General features: G+C 39.8%; 1 protein-coding gene across 1 annotated transcript in view; it reads left to right on the top strand.

The window, feature by feature from the left end:
• LOC102289156 (copine-8) overlaps nt 1–23,668 on the top strand; it is a 46,255-nt gene extending 22,587 nt beyond the window's left edge. The window contains exons 3-6 of the mRNA XM_005944060.3: nt 9,172–9,218; nt 17,472–17,575; nt 19,332–19,371; nt 21,654–23,668. Coding sequence (XP_005944122.1) covers nt 9,172–9,218; nt 17,472–17,575; nt 19,332–19,371; nt 21,654–21,737 — 275 coding nt within the window. The 3' untranslated portion in view covers nt 21,738–23,668. The remainder of the gene's footprint in view (nt 1–9,171; nt 9,219–17,471; nt 17,576–19,331; nt 19,372–21,653) is intronic.
• The last annotated feature ends 234 nt before the right edge of the window (nt 23,669–23,902 follow it).

Below are 23,902 nucleotides of genomic sequence, written 5' to 3' on the forward strand. Positions count from 1 at the left end.
TTAAGTGTTGTGGATATTATACATGGTTATGCTGAGGATATGTCGGCCAATTTCCACTGGAAATCCTGAAAAGATGAATTATGCAACGAATCTATGAATTATAAAACAAACATGAACTTAATTGTAAATTAAAATTTAAAGCAGACCTCTGGCACCTACAATACTTTTGACAATAAATTATATCAATGGCCATTGGATGGGTCAGGAAGTGTCGAGCTGGCTAGACTAGAAGACTCTTTGAGGGTCTTCTGATCTAGCCAGCTCCCCACTGGCTCTAGCCTCCTTTTAATCTCCAACTGGCTACTCCCAGTAATTCTTATTATAGAAAGCATCCACACATGCGGGTTTATGTACAAGTCTGTCCTTTAATAGATGTTAGTTTGCTTGCTAGATTGTACCATATTATGCTAAGTCACAGTAACAAAATCACAGATGTTTTTTTTTTTTACATGAAAACAGACAGACCAGTATAAAAAATGTAACCCTTTTTTTTTTTAAATCCCTCACTCATATTACTTGGTGTGAAAGCAGGTTGCACAGTCATGGAAACTGTTTGAGTTTGGGCCATATGCAAAAATCAAATCCGTCACTCAGCAGTATACTACACTACTATTTTCTCCACCAAGGAATGAAGTTATGTAAGTTCCTTTGAAAAGAACTCTGGCGTGCTGTGTACCAACCTGTCAGCCAGCGTTTTAAAGGAGGTGTCACTTTTTTAAAATGATGATAGATGTTTAATTTTGAAACATAACTCCTTTCATTATTAATATTACATGCTCTGCAATGCTGTTAGGCAGCTGGATATGCATTTTTTCAGCCTTGTCTCAACCAGATTTTAATGAATTCCAGGCATGCGTGACCCCGACCACACAGACTTTGCCCTTGGACAGATGCAAACAGGTCTTGTGCGTTTCAGAGAAAAATTTCTCTCCAAGTACGGCTCCCTGAAGAGATTAGGGGCTGGGAGAAATAGAAGAAATTTCAGTCTTTTAGTGAAATAGACAAATATATCTGTCTGATAGATTGCTGTGGTCCCGGATACAAAATAATGAAATTCATGAGATATTTTTCTTCTCATTCCCAATAACTTTGACTGTACCTCTTTGCGCTTTTGGGCACAGCACTGAAGTGACCTTTTAAACTTCAAAGAGCATAATTTACAACTTTAATTCCTATCCAGATGTGATATTTCACTGGTGGTGGAGCTCTATTACACAGAAAATTACTGATGACATCGGATTGCTACAACTTTGAAAGTTTAAGAGAAGACACTTTAAAAGTAGAAGCAATCTCATTCAGCTGCTTCATGCTGTCATCCAGCAGCTCCCAAAGCTACTAGCTCAGGAATTATCTGACTCTTTTATTTCTATCCACCACCATCTAAACTGCTCTCAGGCTCCCATATGAAAACATCCCACTTCTCTTATGTAACATCATTTGCTGGTGGAGTACTGACAGTTTCCATCCACATGCATGGGTGTTTCGCTCCATTAAAATCTGTAGGAGAGGCAACCCCCCAGCTGACCGTCGGTCCAGGAGTATATAAAAGTAAAATCAATTATTGTATCAATTATGATTACTCTTTGTAGTCTCTCATTGCAAGTTGGTGAGTCATTTTTATCAAATTCATCACATTATATGGTATTTCTTTTGCATTCATTTAGCTGTAGCTGCTCGAGGATTGTGACTCATCAGCAGGTAGGAGTTAATGTTTTGTTGTAACACAGAAGGTGTGGTTATAGTTTGGAGAGCTTGTCCACGTCTCCTAAAGATCTCACCATTATATTCATTGTATATGGATGAGTTTTTTAAATTTATATATATATATATATATATATATATAGAGAGAGAGAGAGAGAGAGAGAGAGAGAGAGATATATATATATATATATATATATACTTGTGTGAAAACAGCTGGGACACGTGAGGCCAAATGCCTCTTGCAAAATAAAGGATGGCAGAATTTTACTATTTTTTGTCATCCATTGTTTACACATTAACATGGGAAGTTTTCTTTCCTTCACTTGGTCAATTATATTTCAATAAAGGCTCAGTGGGGTGAGTAAATGCAAGGCCTGAGTCATACCTTGAAACTAAAGGTCACTGGTCTCTAATTACCCCCAAGGTCTCCTAATGAGTTCTGAGGAAAGAGTGAGCAGCCCCTGTTGATTCAGACATCGAGGGTCGTCCATTCCACACCCACAACATCCATTAACCACGACCTACCTGAAAAGAGCACTTTAAAAAAAAAAATCAGGAAGTATAAACAGAGCATTAGGCATGCTATTATTACAGGGTTTAGCTTTAGCTTTCCTAGTGAGTCTGGACATTCTTCATCTTCCAGGTCACTATAGCACATGGATCCATATATTTGATTTGATACTATTTCACGTGCAACCCTCTCAGGGTTTTGTGTTTTGAACTGGAGACCTTTTGCATGTTATTTGAATGTGTTCAGCACTACACTATGAATATGTCCTTCATATTTATTATACACTGAGTGATAACTGAATGCTAAATAAATGACCTTGATGCCTGATTCCAATAATCAGATGCTGTATGTAGCCATTCACTGAGCATCTAAACCTCACGCGTACACCAAGGGGACCTGTTATGCTTCTCCCTGTTACATGGCCAAAGTTCGAAATAATTAGGTCAGTGTATGTATAAGTAATTTCTTGTGTAAATGAAAACCTCAGGGATTAGACTAAATAATAATTTTAACTGTATTTTTTTCCGTTGTAAAATACATCAGTCAAAGCAGCTAAGGCTCACTGATGCATATGGAGAGCGAAGGCTGGCATGTGTGGTCCGATCAAATGGGCGACTACTGTAGGTGGATTTAGTGCAGTGGTGTCGAACTCCAGGCCTCGAGGGCCGGTGTCCTGCAGGTTTTAGATATCACCCTGGGTCAACACACCTGAATCAAATGATTAGTTCATTACCAGGCCTCTGGAGAACTTCAAGACATGTTGAGGAGGTAATTTAGCCATTTAAATCAGCTGTGTTGGATCAAGGACACGTCTAAAACCTGCAGGACACCGGCCCTCGAGGCCTGGAGTTCGACACCTGTGATTTAGTGGATCGTAGTTTATCGGCCAGTTCTGATGAATCACATTTTCTTTTACAACATGTAGATGACCGGGTTCTTGTGTGTGGCTTAGCTGGAGAACACCTGGCACTGGGATGCAGTATGGGAAGAATGCAAGGCAGGGAAAGCAGTGTGATATTTTGGTCAGTGTTCTTTTGGGAAATGTAAGAAACGTTTACAAGCTACAGCCAGTCAGAAGAAAGCTGGTGTAAAGCTACATAAGAGGGAAGTAAAATGACTGATTTTAAGGCCCAGTAAAAGTTGTTCATAGGGATTATTAATTTGCAAATCATACAAAGCTACTCTATTAGAGTCCAAGAACAATGGCAAGGAGCTTAACATCAGCACAATAAGTCTGGAAATGTAGCTAGAATGTGGTCACCTTAGCTGAACATAAAGTTTGTAAGGCTTAGTCTTATAAAATTTAAAAAAAAAACAACACTTCCAACTGGACTGGAATCATGATGATAGACTAGATAAACTGGCAGCTTGTGCCACCGGCATCTGCCCATCTTTCTAATAATGACTTTGCATATTGTCCTCAGTGGTTGATATTGATGAATGAAAGAATCAATGAGGTTCGAGAATTTAGTCTCCAAACCAGCAGATTTGTGAGGAAGTGCTGCTAACCTAGCTAACTCATATGACAGTCTTACAGGACAGTTTGTGTATCTGTGAAGGATTTTTGACAGCCGAGGTCTTAAACCTACTCCTTCTTTTCCTAGCTAAAATCTTACACTGCCTCACTGTGCTGGAATCAAATTTGCACTCCACTTCTCTTTGCCAAACAATCATCTATCCATCTCATCTCTCTGTCTTTATCTCCTCTGTTTTCCTACTCCCACCCAGCCTGTCTAATATTCTTACTCCACATTCCCTCCCTGTCCTCACTTTTTAGCTAGATTTCTATCAGTCACCCCATTCTAGCGCCATCCCCCCACAGCCCTACATTCCATCTACCTGACCACTTTTCTCTTTCACCTCACAGTAAGCAGCTTGTATCCTCAGCCCGTAACTAAGTCTGTGGAATCTTATTTGTGTCTGCCTTCACTCTTATGAAATTCTCCTTCAGTGCAAATCTTGGAGGCAGGCAGCAAGAAATCCCCAGCAGACAAATAAAACCTTCACACAGGTGACTGTTGATGTAACTGTTGCTCAACCGAGAGTATGCTCTGGCATTTTCAGCTACTCTCAACATACTTGTGGGACAGACATGTTGATATTGAAGGGCAGCGTGTCCTGGAAGTTATCTGATGGGTATCTCTTTAAGAAATCTGTAGACAAAATAAAATGCACAGCAGTTTAGATGTGATGAAAATCAGTGCTGGAGGGTGCAGGACACATAGTGTAAATAGTTCAAGCCACTTCCCCTCATTCCCTTTGCTAAACATAATATTTGTAGCAGTTGTTAATAATACATCTACTGTTCCTGCTTCTGCTGATTTCTGCTGTTTTATTTAGAACTGTTCATTACATCAAAACAAAGGCCGAAACATGATTTCCCTCAAAGAAAGTAGCAAAGCTACTCATCATATAACAATGTGTAGTGCTGTAGGACTGTTGCACAAGTATCCTGTGTTTCCATATTTAGTGACAGTTTAGATAAGAAGACACTGAAATTGAAATGCAGACTGGGAATTGTTATCAGAGGGGAACAAGGAGCCACCTCACAAATTTGCCCTCATCTAGCTTGAAACCTGAGCTCTCCAAGTGAGCTCAAATGCACCTTTGATGTGCTACAGAAAATATTCATGGAGGAAGAACCCAAGAAAATGACATGTAGGGTGTGCAGTGTGAGTGCCAAGCTCTAAATATTAAATCAGTCATATTAGTGTGCACTGCATCCTTTGCAGGTGCACAAAGTTTTTGGGATATTAAACATGTTAAGGCTCACAATAGCAATTGAATCATGATGAAAATTCTGGCAATATACTGTTAATATGACTTCAATGGCTAAAATTCAGTCACCTTGTTTTGTCTGAAATAGATGCGTGTTTGTTTAGGTAAATATGAGGCGTTTCTTTCAAAGTTCTCTGTGACATTCTCTGTTTTAGTGGTCTAAGTTTTCTCTGATCGTCCGACTCACATGGCAAATATATCCATAAATACATGCTGGTGCACCTGCACTGGCCATCAGTGTTTAAGATGTTGTTGTATTATCTTGTATAGCTGGAACCATATGATTTCTATGGTACATACAGCAGTAAAAAACTCTCAAACCCGGGTCTAGAATATGGAGTGAAATCTTCAGGATGAATTTCCCTACACGCTAAAAAAAAAAAAACCCAATCACATGATAAATAGCATTCTTCTTTATCCTCCTTTTTGACATAAACTTTTTTATATTCAGTATGATTCAAAACTGACTGAGTCCGTGAGGAAAGGCAGTCTGCAGCTTTTTTCCTATATATTTCTATGTAACTGGATACTGTAACTGTATCTGGAAATTTTTACAACCCTGCTGGCCGAGAAGGCCTGCAGTGCAGCAATATCTGAAAATGTTTTTGTCAGTGCTAGCTAGTAAACTGTGTTTATGTGGATGTGGATCTGTATGATCTGGCTCGTGTGGCTGAGCTATTTGATATTTACCTGAAAAAAAAAAGCTGGTAGTGAAGTAAAATGCTCTTTTCTCTTTTATCTGATTGGCTCTTTGTCTCTCCGTGACAGACACAGGGAGCCAAGATAAAAGCAAAGCAACATTGTTCTTTGGAAACCAGACTTCAAAACATCAAGTGGCCAAATGATCTGAAATCCTGGATTCATTTGCTTTAGAAGAATAGTAATGGTATAATAATCATTTGTGTGTTTGGACAAAAGATTCTGGTATGAATGTGTTAACATCCTAATATGCAGATTCCTGTTTGCTGGAGATATTCTATTTCTGTAGGATGACCTGTACACTGCTAAAATGTCCATTCAGATTAGAACTTGATATGATTTGTGCTCAATTCTGAATCATTCATGTTTAGTGTCCCCTGTGTGGCCAGCCTGCAGCCAGACTGTTGTCAGGAGTCATGGGAGGAGGGATATGGAATTGCCTTGTGATTTGGCCGCTGTGCAGTTGACCAGATGGGCTCCTTCCTTTGTCAGTCACTTTCCATAAAGCAGGCAATCAGTCAGGTTCTTCCGAAACGGACGACACTCAAATGGCTTTACCGGGGATTAGTTAGAGTCTGTGCTGCTCTAACTCTGCAACCTTCGGGGAACATTAAGGTCCCAAGACTCTGATCTCGGTCAAAGCACCGTGCTCTCTCTCAAACATCATTATTGCAGTTAAGAGGTATGACTTTGAGACAAACAGATTGAACCCCTGATGTTCATTTGCCTTCAGTTTTTTATTTTCTGTTATTCAATTGAGGGCTAATTCACTAACTGATTAACTTGGATTAATCAGATTTATAAACCTCATTTAAGCAGCAATATTCCTGCTAATAGTCAGACAAAGAAAATATTGTTTTATTTCAAACCCTCTGCCCAAACCGCTTGCTGTCTGCTCTTCTTTCTGTCTTATCTCGCCTCTCTTAATTGCTCATTAGGAGGGAAAATGTGGTTTTAATCGTCTGTCGGTCCAGACAGTCTGAAGTTCATTAGAGCTAATGTCCAAACTTCACAGAGGCACAAAGTGGCTGATGGTGCCTGTCTAGACACAAACAGCAACACTTGGCCAATTATTAATACACCTCATAAGGGCCTTTCGTGAGTGTTACTTGTTAGCTTAGGCATGAACATGTTTGTGTTTGAGCTTAACATGATAAACATAATCAATCTGTGGGTTATAATTGGTCTGGCCCTGTGTTTTTGCATATTTATGCTGTTTTAAAGTAACTTTTGCCCTCAAAAGACAGACATAATGTTAAACAAAGCACTGCAGGACACGGTAAACATTACAGTAAAAATTGTAACCAGTTGGAGAACTTACTTAGGCCCATTTTATTTTAACAATTCAAGAATTTATACCGTAGTCACGAAAAAGCGAATTTGTAAAGGCTGTAATGCTCGTCTGTGAAGGAAAACAGTTTGACTAATCAAGAATTTTTTTTGAGACTTAATGAGTTACTGTAAAAATAAGCCAGATTACAGTGGCATTGCTATTGATTATTAAGTAAAGGTAAATTCTTTGCTTACAACAAAAAGTGTCATATTAAGTCTTTTAAAATAAACCCTTTCTGCCTTAGCCTTTCTAGGCTAAAACGCTTTAGCCATGCTAAGTTTAAAAAGGCGGTCTCTAAGGCTTTTGGTAAATGAACTATCCCAGCAATTACTGAATGCTGTGAAATTCTGGGTCCCCATAGAATGGATCAAAAAAACGTTGGTCATAGCATCACTGGGAGGCTGATATTTTTGTACTTTTTCCAATGAAAATAGCAGATACACAATCCACTTATAAATTGGAATATGCTTGGTGACTTGGTTGCCTTAACACTTCCTCTATGAGATCAGAAAACTGTTTTGAGTGAAATATAACTCAACAACCTGTTGGTGAATTATAATCAAAATGTAATAAATCTGATGGATTTTTGTTCAAATCTTTATCAGAAATATTGTGGAAGAACTAAGTCAAGTATTAAACTGAAGTTAAACCTTTGTTGGTTTGGTCATTTACGTTTGTAGACATGTAAAGACAAATACGCTGCTAATCAGTTTGGTCATTGCACTGTCCTCTGCTCAGAATGACTGTTTTTCTGTAATGTGTTTTATGAACAAACACAATGACAAAACTAATGACATCATGGTTATTATTATTATTATTATCCAAAGAAATACTAGGAAGCTAGACTGAGTAGACTGTGGTAACAGTTAGACCTTCATACCTGCTAAATGTCAGCATGTTAGTACTGTAATTGCGAGGCTTTCATCATTTAGCTCAGAGCACTGCATGGCAGGAGCAATGCATTAACAGAGCCAGGGCAGCTGTGGTGCTTCAGGTGCACTGTCACAGACTGCATATATAAAACATTTTAAACATTTTAAAGCCCAAATCTGTGTTTGCTGGTGCTTTACATTTTTCATAAAGCAAAGATTTGGCTTGAAGGAAAACAGGGGACAGGCTACTATGAACACTATGTGAAATATACGACTCACAATAAGTGATTAGGATTATAAATGAGGGGTCATTTCCCCATACACTTCTGTTTACTTCTTCTTTTTTTCAACTGAAAGAACTTCAGGATTGCAGTTGTTCATCTGATATTTATAGTTTCTGTTCATTATTAGATGTGAGCTTTGGAAGCGCTCACTGCTCACTACATAACCACTCCAGTTACATGCATATAAGTATCTTGGATCGCACTTGCAGGGTTATAGCAAGAGGTAACATTTTCAGTTATGTCAGTAAAGACATAAAGATCAGAAAGATTTTAAAAACATGGATGAAAGGTTTCCGTGGAAACCTTTTTTGTTTACATGGAAGAATAGTATTTTTCATGTAATACATTACAGTATTTTAGCCAAGCCTGTTTGAACAAGGATATGCTAACATGCAACACTGAACACTAAGTACAGTTGAGGCTGATGAGATATCATTAAATTTGTATGTGTTTGCTCACAACTGATTCTGTTATTTTCTCTGAGAGGGGAGTTTGCAATGGCACTCTACCTATTTGGTCTTTAGATCCATGCCTTGTAGCACTTCTGCATTTTTTTTGTAATATACATGCATATTAATAGCCAGAGAGAGGCCTGGCTGAAAGTGGTGACAGCATATCTGTGAGGCAGAAAATGTAGAGAATGATCACTCCCTCACAGTTACGCAGCGAGATCAGGATGAAAAGTGTGAAAATGAGAGAAATGTACAATGAGTTGTTATTGTTCTAATGGACAGCTGTTTTATTAATAGAGTGTAAATATCACCACTGGATATTGAAAATTCCACATTTTTTAAATGGTCTTTCATTGCGTTTAAGAAGAAATTGTTTACTCTGCTTGCGGCTACATCAGATCTAACTGAAATATATGTGGATGTGAGTGTGTTGATATGTAGGTGGCAACATGCAGAAACCATTACACTAGTGACTAAGATTAAAAAGTGTGTTTTTTCTTTTCTTCCTTTTTGGCCTCTACTCCTCCACTTTCCCTTCCAGTTGTTGTGTTGTATCTGCAGGCTGTGGGAACCAAAGAATGGAGGGAGGTAAGTTAAGCAACCTTTCTATTCCCAATAACAATGTCCAATATTTTTGTCTACATATCTGCCAGATTTTTTTTATTTTTATTGTTTTTATAGGGAATGAAATAAATGAGTTGTCTTCAGTGTTAGTGATTTTCAATCAGAACTTAAAATGGGGGTTATTAAGCTGAAATCCAGAGGCAACTCACAAAAACCCATGAGAACATTTTGTAGAAAATTGGAAGTGTGAGCCTCTTCACTTGCCCAGAAAGTGAAACCACATCTTGAACACCGGGGGGGGGAAAAGCCCCACATATCAGACCCAAACTGGTGAATTTATGTTGGAGGTGATGGAATAAATAAATTAAAAGACTCATAATTTTATGATGTTGAATGAAATGGATTCTTGTCATGACTCAGGGCAGTGAGAGAAAGAAGGTCAGTTCTTTTTCCACCTCATCAAAAATGCACCATCTGCTCCCCTTGACATCTTGCTGTCTCATCCACTGTCACTGTTTTAAAGGCAAGGTCATGTGACATTCCATTGCTCATTAACATTTTGAATACATTTTGATCTGTTAGGTCCCTCACACAGTTCATGTCTCACATCTTGGTGCTACATTCCCTCATCTAGTTTGCCTACACGTTGCCTCTAGTCACTTTGTGTACTTTAGTCACACTATTTGGCTACCGTTGATCCCCTCATTTTAACGCACCTCACACCTTTGCTTTCCATGTGGTGGGGCTTAATCAAAAAGCACTGCATGAATTGCAGCACAATCAGCAGAGTAAATATCTCTCTGCCAGCCTTACATATTGACACCTCGAGGAGATAATTGCACATGGATGGAAACCTGGAAATCCTTTGTGTGCTTTTGACATCATTATGCATTATGTAAATAATCTATATGTCATTTGTAAGTGCAATTCATGCAGAAATTATTCATTAACGTTCAGTTACACTTACATGCAAACGTCCTGTGAGCATGATGGGTTTTTTTGTATTGTGTGACTGTTTTGTTTATTATGTGTGCGCAGTATAGAAAATAAAGTCCATCAAAATAAGGTGCAATAAATTTGTATAATATTTCAAATGCACGCAGTAACCATGTGATGGGAAGGACTCAGCTAATGAAGAATCATCTTGACACTGTATCATCTTACTTATAGGCCATATTTGTTATGCAAAACAAGGCTATCAGAATCAGAATCAGAAAGGGTTTTATTGTCAAATGTTGAGCAGGTTTACAACATTAGGAAATTGCTGCGGTACTTAGTGCAAAACATTCTGTAAATAAACATAAAAATAAATATTAAAAGTGCTAAGTAGATATATATACATGAGTGCAGGTGGTGATCAGTGCCAAACATGGAATGATGCAGTGAACACAGCGTAGGGTCATGTGTTAGTAGTGGAAACAGTCATATGGTTATTGTTCATGAGTCCAACAGCAGAGGGGAAGAAACTGTTCTTATGGCGAGAGGTTCTGGTGTGAATGGACCGGAGCCTCCTGCCTGAGGGGAGCAGGTCAAACAGACTGTGTCCAGGGTGAGAAGGGTCAGCTGTGATCCGAGCTGCACGCCCCAGTGTCCTGGGGGTGTACAGATCCTGCAGAGATGGGAGTCGGCAGCCAATCACCTTCTCAGCAGAGCGCACAACACGCTGCAGTCTCTGTTTGTCCCTGATAGTGGCTCCAGCGTACCACACGGTGATGGAGGAGGTGAGGATGGACTCGATGATTGCAGTGTAGAACTGCATCATCGTCCGTGTTGGCAGGTGGAATTTCTTCAGCTGCCTCAGGAAGTACATCCTCTGCTGGGCTTTCTTGATGACGGAGGTGATGGTGGGCTCCCACTTCAGGTCCTGGGTGATGGTGGTACCCAGGAAGCGGAATGAGTCCACAGAGGTGATGGGGGTGTCAGTCAGGATGATGGGGGGGAGTGGGGCTGTGCGCTTCCTGAAGTCCACAATAATCTCCACTGTCTTCTGGGCATTCAGCACCAGGTTGTTGTGGCTGCACCAGGACACCAGACGTTCAACCTCCCTCCTGTAGGCAGACTCATCCCCGTCCGAGATGAGTCCAATAACGGTGGTGTCATCTGCAAACTTGATTAGCTTGACAGACTGGTGGGTGGAGGTGCAGCAGTTGGTGAACAGGGAGAAGAGCAGGGGAGAAAGAACACAGCCCTAAGGGGAGCCGGTGCTGATGGTCCGGGAGTCCGAGACATTCTTTCCCAGCCTCACATGCTGTTTCCTGTCCGTCAGGAAGTCAGTGATCCACCGGCAGATGGGATCAGGCACATTCATCTGGGAAAGCTTGCCTTGGAGATGGTCTGGAAGGATGGTGTTGAAGGCAGAGCTGAAGTCCACAAACAGGATCCTGGCATAGGTTCCTGGGGAGTCCAGATGCTGCAGGATGAAGTGTAGAGCCATGTTTATAGCATCGTCTACAGACCTGTTGGCTCTGTATGCAAACTGCAGGGGGTCCAGGAGGGGGGCCGTGAGGGTCTTGAGGTAGGAGAGAGCCAGGCGCTCAAATTACTTCATGACCACAGATGTCAGAGCCACAGGTCTGTAGTCATTCAGTTCGCGTCTCCTCAGATGCACGAGTGCGCCGGCTCGCTTTCCTCTCCTTCGGCGTCCCACTTTCCTGAACAAGGTCTGTAGTAAATCTGCCGCAGATGCGACAAATATTGGAAGTAAATCCACAGGTGTTGTAGTCCTGTAGTTAAGAAGCTCTTCTCTGGTGTAAGAATATCCAGAAGAGTGCCCAGACACACAAGTTATGCACAAAAACAAAACAGAAGTAACGCACTGAAGTACCAGGGCATCCATACGCGGCGCCATCTTGGTTTCAAAGGGGTCGATGGTATATCGATGGTATATACGGCTAATATTGCATAGCCTGTACACAAAATGATCCCTGCTAATGCAATAATTTCATTCTATGACATACAAGATGATGCTGAAGCTTGATTGCTGGAGTTTTTCAGTTCCAGTTGCATCAGACTGTTTATGTCACGGGCTGCGACAGCAGACTGTGGAGTTGCAGTGAAAGTAGGACCAGGACGGAGGGCCAGAACCAAAACAAGCAAAAACAACAAAGTAACAAACCCTCCCAGGTCACAGTCCCAAAGTCAGACCGCGCATCCCGCAGCGGTGCAAAAAAAAGAAAAAAACCCACAAAACAGTCTCAGGCGGCCCATCACTACAACAAAAGAGTTCAAGTGGCCTACCTCTTGTCGCGTGATAGGAAAATATAAATATAAACATACACTAAAATACATGAGCCCTGGGTCCCTAGACCCAGGCCATGACAGTTTACTCATTTGTTTTATGATCACAAGCGGTTCAGTTTTCCTCTGTGAACAGCTATGATCCTCCACTTAAAGGTCAACAAATCAGCAGTAGTACCCCATAGATGACTGCAGACTACTCCGTCTCAGCTCTGTCTGTGTGATTACATGCCCTTAAGCCAGAAATGAAGGTAGAGCTACACTGGCAATGGAATTTTGTGGTGATACAAACTGTATTTCATCAAATCAGTGTTATAATTGCAGTCACTGAACAGACTAAACTCTAGGAAGCTATAGTAGGTTATTAAGCTGGTACTTTTATTTATCATCCTCCCCACAACAAAGGAATCTTATTGTCTTGTTAACGGACAGAAAGCATGTGGATTTTTTTTCTGTCTCTAATGAAAGTCTTTATAGAATTAAACCAAGGAAAATCACCAGAAAACAATCCTAAGAGTTAAACAAGTCCCAGATTGTGTTTCTGCAACTGTAATCATCTATATGTTCTCTTCAAAGGTTCTTTGGAGCGTCTGCAGATCATTCAGAATGCTGCAGCAAGACTTTTGACGAAAGCTTCTAAATATTCACATATAACACCGTTGCTTATGCAGTTACATTAGCTTCCTGTCGAATTTAGAGTCCATTTTAAGATTTTGGTTTTAACTTTTAAGGCTCTTCAACAACAAGCACCACCATATATTATTGAACTTTTACAGCCCTATGCCCCTAGTAGATCTCTGAGGTCGAGTAGTCAGGGCCTACTTGTCATTCAATATACGAGACTGAAAACTAGGGGTGATAGAGCTTCTGCTACTGTGGCCGCCAGACTGTGGAATTCCCTGCCTCAGGACTTACGATCCGCTGATTCATTGATTACTTTTAAAAAAACAGCTAAAAACACATCTTTTTAAAATTGCTTTTTGCTAACTTTGTTTGTATCTTGTTTTTTTTTTTACTTTTATAATGTGTTATATTGTAAAGCACTTTGTGATTTCTATCTAGAAATGTGCTATATAAATAAAATTTTACTTACTTACTTTACTTCCCATAAATCTTGTACAAGTTAATCTGTGTTTCATGTGTCCAAAGAACTTTTATTAGAACTGTGCAGATTCTTTTAGACGTTTCCTGCCGAGGTTTAATTTTGTCTTCTTGTTCTTGAGTGTAACCAGTGGTTTGCACCTTCTTGTAAACCTATATGTCCACTGATGATGTTGCCACCTGATGGTAGACTTTGACAGTGATACACCTGCCTCCTCAAAAGTTTTATGGATATGTCATGGACATTTATGGGTATGTCTAGATTTTGTGAATTAATTTTTTCTCACCATGGAAATAATTCTGGCATCATGCACTTCAATATTCTGTGTTTTTTACTATCATAGGTTGATTTTGTTTTCTCAGCCTATCCCAAAAGGTTGATTCTGTTCATCTGGATGTTGCGTTTTCAGTGGGAGAAATGTTGAGTTACTGATCCAAGTGACTTCTTCAGTCTCAGCTGACTGCAGGCTTCCCCAACCTTATAAACAGTACATTTGCAGTAAATGTGGTTACCCCAGCTGGACATTTGTCAAAGCTGGGAAGGCACCTAAAGACAGCTCCAGCCGATCCAGGAGAGAAGGACAGCTGCTGCCTAAGTGAAAACCTGTAGTGATCCTGTATGTGTCAGGAATATCGGAACGGTTGAAACGCATTCTCTCTAACCACCGCATATCTGTGGCTTTTAAACCATAAAACATGCTGCTCCAAGAATTGGTCCACCCCAAGGATCACACCACAAACAGAGTAACATAGTATATGCTGTTAAGTGCCAGGAGGATTGCCAGGATTTATACATCGGGGAAACCAAACAACCTCTGGCGAAGCGGATGACACAACACAGAAGAGCCACCTCGTCAGGCCAGGACTCTGCAGTCTATTCACACCTACAGGCCAGTGGACACTCTTTCAACGATGAGGATGTACACATCCTGGACAGGGAGGAACGCTGGTCAAGGAGGCCATTTACGTGAAAAGGGAAAGACCATCTCTGAATCGAGGAGAGGGCCTAAGGGTACATCTTTCGCCATCTTGCAATCCTGTGATTGCAGCCATTCCCCAGCTGGTACTCATGGACATTGATCAGTGGGCTTTGATCAGTGGTCAAGATAATTTGCATAATTATGATGAGGGTGACCTCCCAGGCCATTGTTCCTTCAGTGGTGCTAGTTTCAGCTATTGTGCAAATGTACTGTTTATAAGGTTGGGGAAGCCTGAAGTCAGCTGAGACTGAAGAAATCACTTGGATGAGTGAGGAAACATTTCTCCGACTGAAAACGTAACGTCCAGATGAACAGAATCAACCTTTTGGGATTTACTTACCTGGATGATTGAGCATGCATCAGGGCACTTTTCTCAGCCTAATGATGGCCTCTTTCACTTCTACCAATGTCTTTGAGCCTTATATTATGAATTCCAGTGTACAGATACCAAATACAAACATTTTTATCTTCCATCTACGCTCATCTTTTTCAGATCTTTCTTCAGGCCTTTTTATCTTCTTTTTTTTTTTTTTGTAATACAACAAAAATTTAAGAAGTGAACTTCTAAAAGTGACTACAGTTAACAGGGGTTAACTAATTAATGGTTAATTAATGGTGAACATTTGCATTTTAATCCCATCTTGACTGTTTGATTTAAAATCCACGGTGGTGGCGTGCAGAGGCAAAAAACAACAACAAAAAAAAACAAACAAACAAAAAACTGCCACTGTCCAAAAACTTATGGACTGTGCTGGGCCAGGAGAGGTCTTCACTGTTTATTGTATATTAGCTAAACTTGGCAGACACTGTGAAAATGAGTGCTAAACCCTAATTCATTTTCCACGTTTCATCGTTTGAAATATAATTGTTTCAGTGGTGATCAGTTGAAAAGTGTTTGCAGATGAGTCGGCATCTTGAAAATGAAAACATGGGTTCCCATGAAGTAATCATCTAGTTTGTCTGCAGTCTGTCCCCATTAAAATTACTAAACTCCATGAATTTTAACCACTTTTCAAGTTTCACTTTTTTTATTTGGCATTTCTGATTGAAATTAAACCAAACAAACAAAAACAAACATGGACACACTCTGTAGCCTGCTGTCAGCAATGCTACTGTACACTTTGACTAAATTCACTTGGTTGTTTGCATTATAGGACACAGACACAGCAAGATTGCTATCCTACTACGGATTTCGGGGCGTTACTTCTGTTGATTCACTTGAAACATTTCTGTGTTCGTCTTTAATGAGAGTTTCTCTCACTTGCTTGAAGTGGGTGGGAGTTCATTCCCTGCAGCAATCAGGATTTTGCAACCTTTGAATCAAGATATGATGACAATTATGGGGTTGTTTTCTTAAGATGTCAAGCCTCTGCTCATTAAATTTGTTCAAAACACACCCACACAGTCCTGGTGAAGCAGATTAGCTTGATAGCTAGTTGAACTCCTACCTTTAAATCTGATTTCGGGTTATTTAATCATGACTATTCAATGCTACAGAAAAAGAACACTTTAAGTTGAAAGAACTTTTGGATTTGAAAGGCTTTAAGATCACATTTAAGTTGGCAATTATCGCCTCTTCCTATAAGCTGTTTGAATTGTTGCTAGTATACATGTTAATTTGGGTTCTGAGTGCTAAATCCAAGATCAGTTTACTCTCGGGCAAATATGCATCCATGTTGTGCTAAGGAAGATACTATTGAATTACACCAATTACAATATATGTGGTAGTGCTGAATTCTTATTCTAATACCTGTCAAATATGTTTTCAGACATGTCTACTTACCAGGCTGAGAACTGCAGATTTCCAAGGAAACAAATCTCTTTAAACCCTCTGCAACAAATGGTTCAAAGATCCCTTATGCAGCTTTTGTATTACAGTCTCTATGAACTCCATTTAGCTTACCCAATAAACGTAAAAAACGCTCCCATAACAACATACACGGAAAACAAATTGAAGAGTAGGTCTTTCTTCTGTGCACCAATGTTGTTGTTATTTAACAGTTTTTTAGCCTTGAGTCAGTTTTTCTGTGACCCAGTGTATTTCTGACAGTGAATAAATGTTCCCTGGCAGTACTTTAGTGAAAAACAATAGATGAAAGGAGTGGAATGTTGATAAAAAGCATGTATGTGTAATAGGATTACATCTGTAACCAACTCATTTTACAGTCTTAGCTCCTATGCCGACGCTGCCTTTAAAACTCCTTACTTACCCAAGAATAAGAAAAAAAAATCACTGACAAAGCCATTCCTAACCTTTGCCCACAATGCTCTAACATCTATTAACCAATCATGTCAGAGTCAGATTATAAACCAAAGGCCTCCATCCCTGGAAATAGTAACACCGCAAGAAAATATCACGGGCTTTTCCCTGCGGGTCGATACGGCGGGTCAGTTCTGAGGTCTAATATAGTAACCTGCGAGCCCTTGGTAATGGATAGGCTGGGGACACGGTTGGTAGCGCGGATTATGTGCACTGGGCACTAAGGACATGAGTCGAGGTATTGTGGCTGTGGCGAGGGAGTGCTAAGATCAATAGCTCATTACACGGTGCTGTCAGGCCATGCCACAGCCCCGCGGCCGGCAGTCCACCGGGGGATTACTGGCGTGATTGTCAGTATGATGGAGAGACAGTCTGGCCCAGGAGAGAGGCTGGGACTGAGTCTCTGTGGGCTCGCAATGTGGAGAGCCTCCTCCAGAGTAACACTCTGATTTCTCTAGGGAAACGAGGTTCAGCAAAACACAATGCAGCTCAGTGTCATACTGAGTTTTGCAAAGGTGAATTTGTGTCTATGGATTCCAGTTCTGTGTATAAATTTATTAATGACTTGTTGCTAAACCTCATGAATTTTACTCGGTTGTATCTCTGATGTATTTTTTCTTAAAACAAGTTTTATAGCATATATAAAAAAACAATCGATGCTACTGTTACCGCCAATTATCACTTCTTTTTTTTCTGTAGTTTGGCAGGACAGAGGTTATCGATAACACTCGGAATCCTGATTTCGTCAGGAAGTTTGTCCTGGATTTCTTCTTTGAAGAGAAACAGAATCTAAGGTTTGATGTGTAAGTAGCCTGACTTTGCTTGCTCTTAATAAATCTAAAGTAATTTAAACATGAGCACACTGCGGAAAAACTGAAATGTGGAGGCAGAGATAATTAACCTAGTAATGCCTTTGATTACACTTCAATAATTTATTTTCTCTGTAGATCCTCAGTTTATTGACTTTACTAAGTAACAGACCAAAGTCAAACACTCGACTGTTCACAGAATAGTGAAGTGGTTAGCACTGTCACCTCACAGCAAGAACGTTATTGGTTTGAATCTGCTGGCCAGTCTTTCTGTGGTGAGGTCACATGGTCTCCCTGTACGTGTGGGTTTCAGTTTAACTGGTGGTTCAAAATTAGCTGTAGGTGTGAATGATTGTCAGGCCTCTGATGAACTGGCGGCCCAGCGACAGCTGGAATAGGCTACTTCCTCTTCCCCCAGCACTTTTCAGTATCATATACATGTACATATACCCATACTTAAGGGGCATCCACATGGAAAGAGACTAGCATTAACATAGAAACCAGATACTATGAGATGCTAGCAGAAACAAAGTGGGTGCACATGTGGTCCCACTGTAAAGTTTTTTTTTTTACTTTTAGGCAGGCAACTGAGTGGCAGCAAAGGATACTCAATGTTTGATCTGCCAGGGGGATGTAAATATGTTAAACTACTATAATGCGTTTAAGCAGTGTATATTACTGCATTTCCATAGTTTATTAATTTATACTGCTTATTATTTACTTAAAAACAAATTGTTTGCTGATAAATACAATCACGTTGATGTGATGCATTTCAGAGAAAAGATCCTAAAATATCATTAATGTTGTTATTCATTAATTTTGAAAAAATAAAAAAATGTGAGAATTCTTAAGAATTATTATTATTATTATTATTATTATTATTATTATTATTATTATTATTATTATTATTTAGTTTGGTTTATTAAATAGAATTTAGGTTATTGGAGATTATAAAATCATAAACTGTGTAAAAAAGATGGATGTAGATGACATCAACTGGTTAGTGAAGTCCTGCTGTGAAGCTGAGGATATTTTAGTGTTGCCAGTGTTTAAGAGCACATTTCACACTTTTACACTATGCAAACAAAAGCCTATTTTACCAAAGAGTCGCCCCCTGCTGGCAGCGATAAATAATGTTCGTTTAGGGTACATTCAGACCTGGAAGCATTATTCACATGCTTAAAAATGTCTTCCTGCTAGATAACCCAGAAGATAAAACTCTGCAATTGGTCCTATAATCATACTTTTCTGCTGAGTTGCAAAGTCATGGCATCACAGTAATGTGGCTGATCACTGCTGTGAAGAAAACAAGTAACAGAAAAATCATGCTTCTCTCCTCTGACCAGAGTTACTCTACTGCACTTTTCAAAACTGTAATAAGCAGGGCAGTTGTGGAAGGTTTTGGACTAATTTGAAACAAATATTCAAGACCTATGTGTGGCTTTTTATCCAACTTTTGGACTATACTCTAACATTAAGTAAGCAGACTCTTTTTTTGTTATCACACCTGTTGGTTCCCATGTGAAAAGAAAAATCAGTTTAAGAGCTTATTACTCTGACTGTTCAAACCTGTGTGTTTCAACTCCAGGGTTAACATAATTTCTCTAAGTTAGAACTGCTGCTTTCTGAATAAACACCCTCATTGTTCCCAGACTAATAACAAGGAAGCCCATTTATGCACTTGTCCAAAATCTCCTCCAATATAAACTCACAAGTTCTTCCTCTTGTGCCATCTATTTGTTTCTCACAGGTACAATGTGGACTCCAGAAGCTGTAACATATCCAAACACGTAAGTACAGTATGTCAACCTCAAACGACAGTTTTGACTCAGAGCTGAAGGCTCCTGGCAGCATTCAAATGTATCATGTTATTCAGCATTACTCACGCTGTAAATGCTAATTTACAGTCAATGAGTGCAGCAGCTGACAATGAATCAGCATGAAGAAAATTCCTGTTTAATAAGTGGAATTCCATCCCATGACAATGTCTTTTATTCTTCTTCTTCCCCACTAAAATAAATCACACTGGAGAACAGAAGGTGAGTGGTTTCAGCTGAAGAGTGTTGGTCTCATGAGTCCTTGTATTATTATGTCCTTTATTCATTTCATTTTTTTTATGTTCCAGTATATTTCAGCATCCCCAGAAAAATCTTGTGATTTTTCTGGTGGTGTGTGTGTGTGTGTGTGTGTGTGTGTGTGTGTGTGTGTGTGTGTGTGTGTGTGTGTGTGTGTGTGTGTGTGTGTGTGTGTGTGTGTGTGTGTGTGTGTGTGTGTGTGTGTGTGTGTGTGGTGTGATTCACTCCCTTTAATTTCATCATATTTTTTCTCCCATTCTTTCATCTCATTTCATCAAGGACAAACAGCAGCAGCTCCCACCTGGAAAGCCCCCCTCCCCGTAGTGTTGTTCCTCATTTTGTCTGTCTGCATTTTATCATTAACTCAGGTAAAAGCAACTTTCACAACTCCACTTCAAAGTGAAAGCAGCTGTCGTTGTTGTTCCAGGCACTATACTACAGCAGATTGTGCATGTCAGGGCATTTACAGGAGCTACACGCATACCCGCTTTGCAGGACTTGCACCTACACCTGCTCGCGCCCACACACCGCAAACATCAACGCTCTGCCCTCGTTGCTGTGCAGGAGTTTCATTATGTTGTGTCATCGCCTCTTTTTTTAATGTTGCCATATGGTTTTCTCTGTAGTGGTTGGGGGTTGTAAACTTCCAAATCTGTTGTTGTCAATAAAAATGCTGAACGAAGGGGAAACCTTTATTTCTACTAATAGGACATTTGCCCCACACACAGTGTCGGCCCTTTTAAGAATAATCAATCGGTCAACAAGCAGCTGAATAATGCAGTCCTCCAGGACTTCCTGGGCTTGACCTAGTTGGAATAATGAATGCTTATGTAAATCATGGACTCAAACTCGGAAGTTAATGTTTAATTTAAAATGGCACTTCAGTAAGATGAGATTAAACTTTAATGGAACTTTAATAACTTTAATATCTTTGATAATATCCCTATTGATTTTATAGTCTTTCTCAACTGTTATAGAGCCCATTATCTTTAGTGTTAACCCTTTAATGTTAAAACACTGAAGAGCCAGAGGTGTCTAGTCAGATGTTTCATAGAGTTTAATGGGCTGGTTCCCTCGTTGCCAACTTTTATAACTCTAGTGGATAAAGTTGAGGAGCTGCAAAATGAAACGAGCATGTGCTGTCACAACCCAGGCCTACAGGACAGGGCAAGACTCGCAGTGATCCACATCATGAGTCCAAGCAAACGCCAAAATAAGTGATACCAGAGCAAATGTGAAGCTAAAAGGGAGGCATGGGGTGGCGCTGATCCCCCAACATTGTGTTGTCACATATTGCAATGAGTACTGCCCTCCATTTAACAAAAATTATTCCAAAGGTGACAACAGCTTGTCCATCAGGGCCCCTCAGCTTTGGATTACAAATAGACGAGTCTCAGGAAATCTGTGACTTCTTTGAAATCACTTGGACAAACCCATTTTTATAAATTTGCTTTTATCTAATGTCTATCTCATTTGTCACTCTCATTTTAGACCTTAAATGCTATTGTGTGTATATGTTTTAACTGTTTTGTGTATTTTTGAATTTAATATCAATATATCCTATATCCCAATGTCTCTTTAACTTGGCTCCATTTTATTTCTGTCCTGGTTTTTGTATTTTACTCATACTTGCATGTCAAAACACCCCGTACTGTGTTTTTAAAGGCGTTTAAATGTCATATGAGTAATAGCAGTAGTATTAGTTTATCAAAAAACTATGTGTGAACGATTTCAGGGGAAAAAGAATCACAATACCCTTTTGGTGGGAAAAAGCCATTGTTGCACACAGTGCGTCCCTGTATATGTAACTATGTTATTTAAACTAACATAATAATAACTATCCTGTAGGGTCTAAAGTTAACAATGGCTCCATTATAATTATCTGCAGGCATATATTTATATTTCTACTGTAGTGTATTTGAGCCTGTTTTGAGGCCTGGGTTATTGATTAGTACTGTCTTGCAATTAATTGTCTTCTTTCTACCCTTTCCCCCTCGAAGGACTTTCTGGGCCAGACCTTCTGCACACTCGGAGAAATTATCGGCTCCACAGGAGGAAGGCTGGAGAGGACCCTCTCGTAAGTCCCTCACACCCTTTCTATTGTCTCATTGTGAAATGACTTCCCTCCTTTTCTGTTTATTTATTTATTTTCTTTAAGCGGTGAATCATAAATAGAAATTATGCACATAAATAATTTCTTCAGCTGGGCAGAATGAAACGAGTCCCCCCTCCATCTTTTGTTTCATTTTTATCGATGGCTGCTGGGGAAAACAACATCTCACTGATGCAGTGTGCACAGACTCGCCTGGCTAAATAGCCTCATCTATTACAGCGTTAGATCAGAGTAAGCGAGACCAGGCAAGCCTGCTGTATCACTGCACTCTGAGCTGTTGCTCCTGAAGTAGTATTGAGTTTTACTGTGTTGAACGAAAGTGGGATGTGCAGTAGAAGTCAATATAACGTTGGATACAGATATACAGAATGCGCTCATATTTTCTGCCAGGCAGCATGTTGATAGTAGAAACCAATGCTTTTTTTTTTCAGATAATAAAAGGTGGATTAGTGTGCACTCTTTGTGAGCTCAACCCCCCCTATTTTTTTCACACTGCATCCCTGCAGTGTTAGATAACACCCAGTGTTCTGAGGAGTGAACAAACTGCTGGGAGACAGAGAGAAATGTGAGGTCAGAGCAGTAACCGGCCAGATTTGAACCCATTTTATTGCAAGGACGAGGCATCTCGCTTTTTCTCTGCCTATACAGTTCAGAGTTCATCTTAAAGGGTGCAAAGAAACAATTCTTCTTCTGAGTGGCCCTCACAATAGCCCTTTGTGGAGCAGCACATAAATTAGAAGCTGGATTATATGAGCTCTGTGAGTGTCACTGCTCCTTTATCGTCTTAAATTTTGACTTAAATTTCCTTGATGTAAATGATCAGTGGACTCACTTTATGATAAACTGTCACTGACTGGGAATGATATACACGTGACTGGAGGTTAAATCCTGTGATGAAGGTAGTCACACTTGTCGAAGTTTGACAAAAGAAAATAACATTTTTAGACTCCACATTTCTCGCTCATTTTTCTCTGATCTACTACAGACTATAGATAAAAAAGTAGCCTTTTGGCTATCTCTGGCATGTTTATATTGATCTGTCCCTTTAAAATAGATACATTCAAAACTCAAAAACTTTGCTTTTCTTCAAAACATTGTAAGGTACTGACATGTACGCCACCAGGTAATAACCACAATTTAAAACCATGCAATGAAACTAATCTGAGTTCAAAAAGTATCTGACTCAGAACTGTGCGATTCTGACTACACCGCACCTTGTAGCACTGCGCGGATGTCTTTTCCTGATTCTAATGTGTTTAAAGTGTGTTAAAAAATGGGACAGTCGTCCAGTCTTTACCCAGAATCCAAAGGGATGTACTTAAGCCTTGTTTTATTCAACCAATAGTCCAAAGCTGGATTTAGTTTATGATAACATCAAACAGAAAAAAATATTGGAGGTTGGTACCACAGACTGTATATAACAGATGGATGCAGACATTGTGATATCAATCAAAAACTCAAGTTTGTCATTTTAACCAACAATTTATGAGATTTTTTTTTTCTTTTACCAAACATTACAATATTTGGGCAAGAGTGCAGAGGTGGGGAGTTGTCATCTAATGCTAGTGTTGGTTAGGGTTGATTTCCCTAAACCATGAAATACTTTCTAGAAAAAGTGTTTGTTGAACCTGCTGACAAATTTTAAAACAACAAATCTAAAACTGTTTTGTATCTATGAGTTTTAATTTGTATTATTTTTGCTATATCCACTATTGTTGTGCATTATATAACAAAGTTTTACTTAAAAAATTATTAAATATTAATAATACATTTTGTTTTACAATTTTTTTGTGTGAAAACAATCACATGATAATGTAGAGCGCTTAAAAGTTCACAATAACTCATGAATCAGCCGAGAGATATAATCTCTCCAGCGTGTCCCCGGTCTGCCCCGGGGCCTCCTCCCGGTGGGGCATGCCTGGAACACCTCACTCAGGAGGCGCCCAGGAGGCATCCTTGTCAGATGCCCGAACTACGTCAGCTGGCTCCTTTCGATGTGGAGGAGCAGCGGCTCTACTCTGAGCCCCTCCCAGATGGCTGAACTTCTCACCCTATCTCTAAGGGAGAGGCCAGCCACCCTTCGGAGGAAGCTCATTTCTGCCACTTGTATCCGCGATTTTGTTCTTTCGGTCA

The sequence above is a fragment of the Haplochromis burtoni genome, unplaced genomic scaffold, assembly GCF_018398535.1.
Source record: "Haplochromis burtoni strain Fernald_Lab_line unplaced genomic scaffold, NCSU_Asbu1 Contig_390, whole genome shotgun sequence".
Taxonomy (NCBI): domain Eukaryota; kingdom Metazoa; phylum Chordata; class Actinopteri; order Cichliformes; family Cichlidae; genus Haplochromis; species Haplochromis burtoni.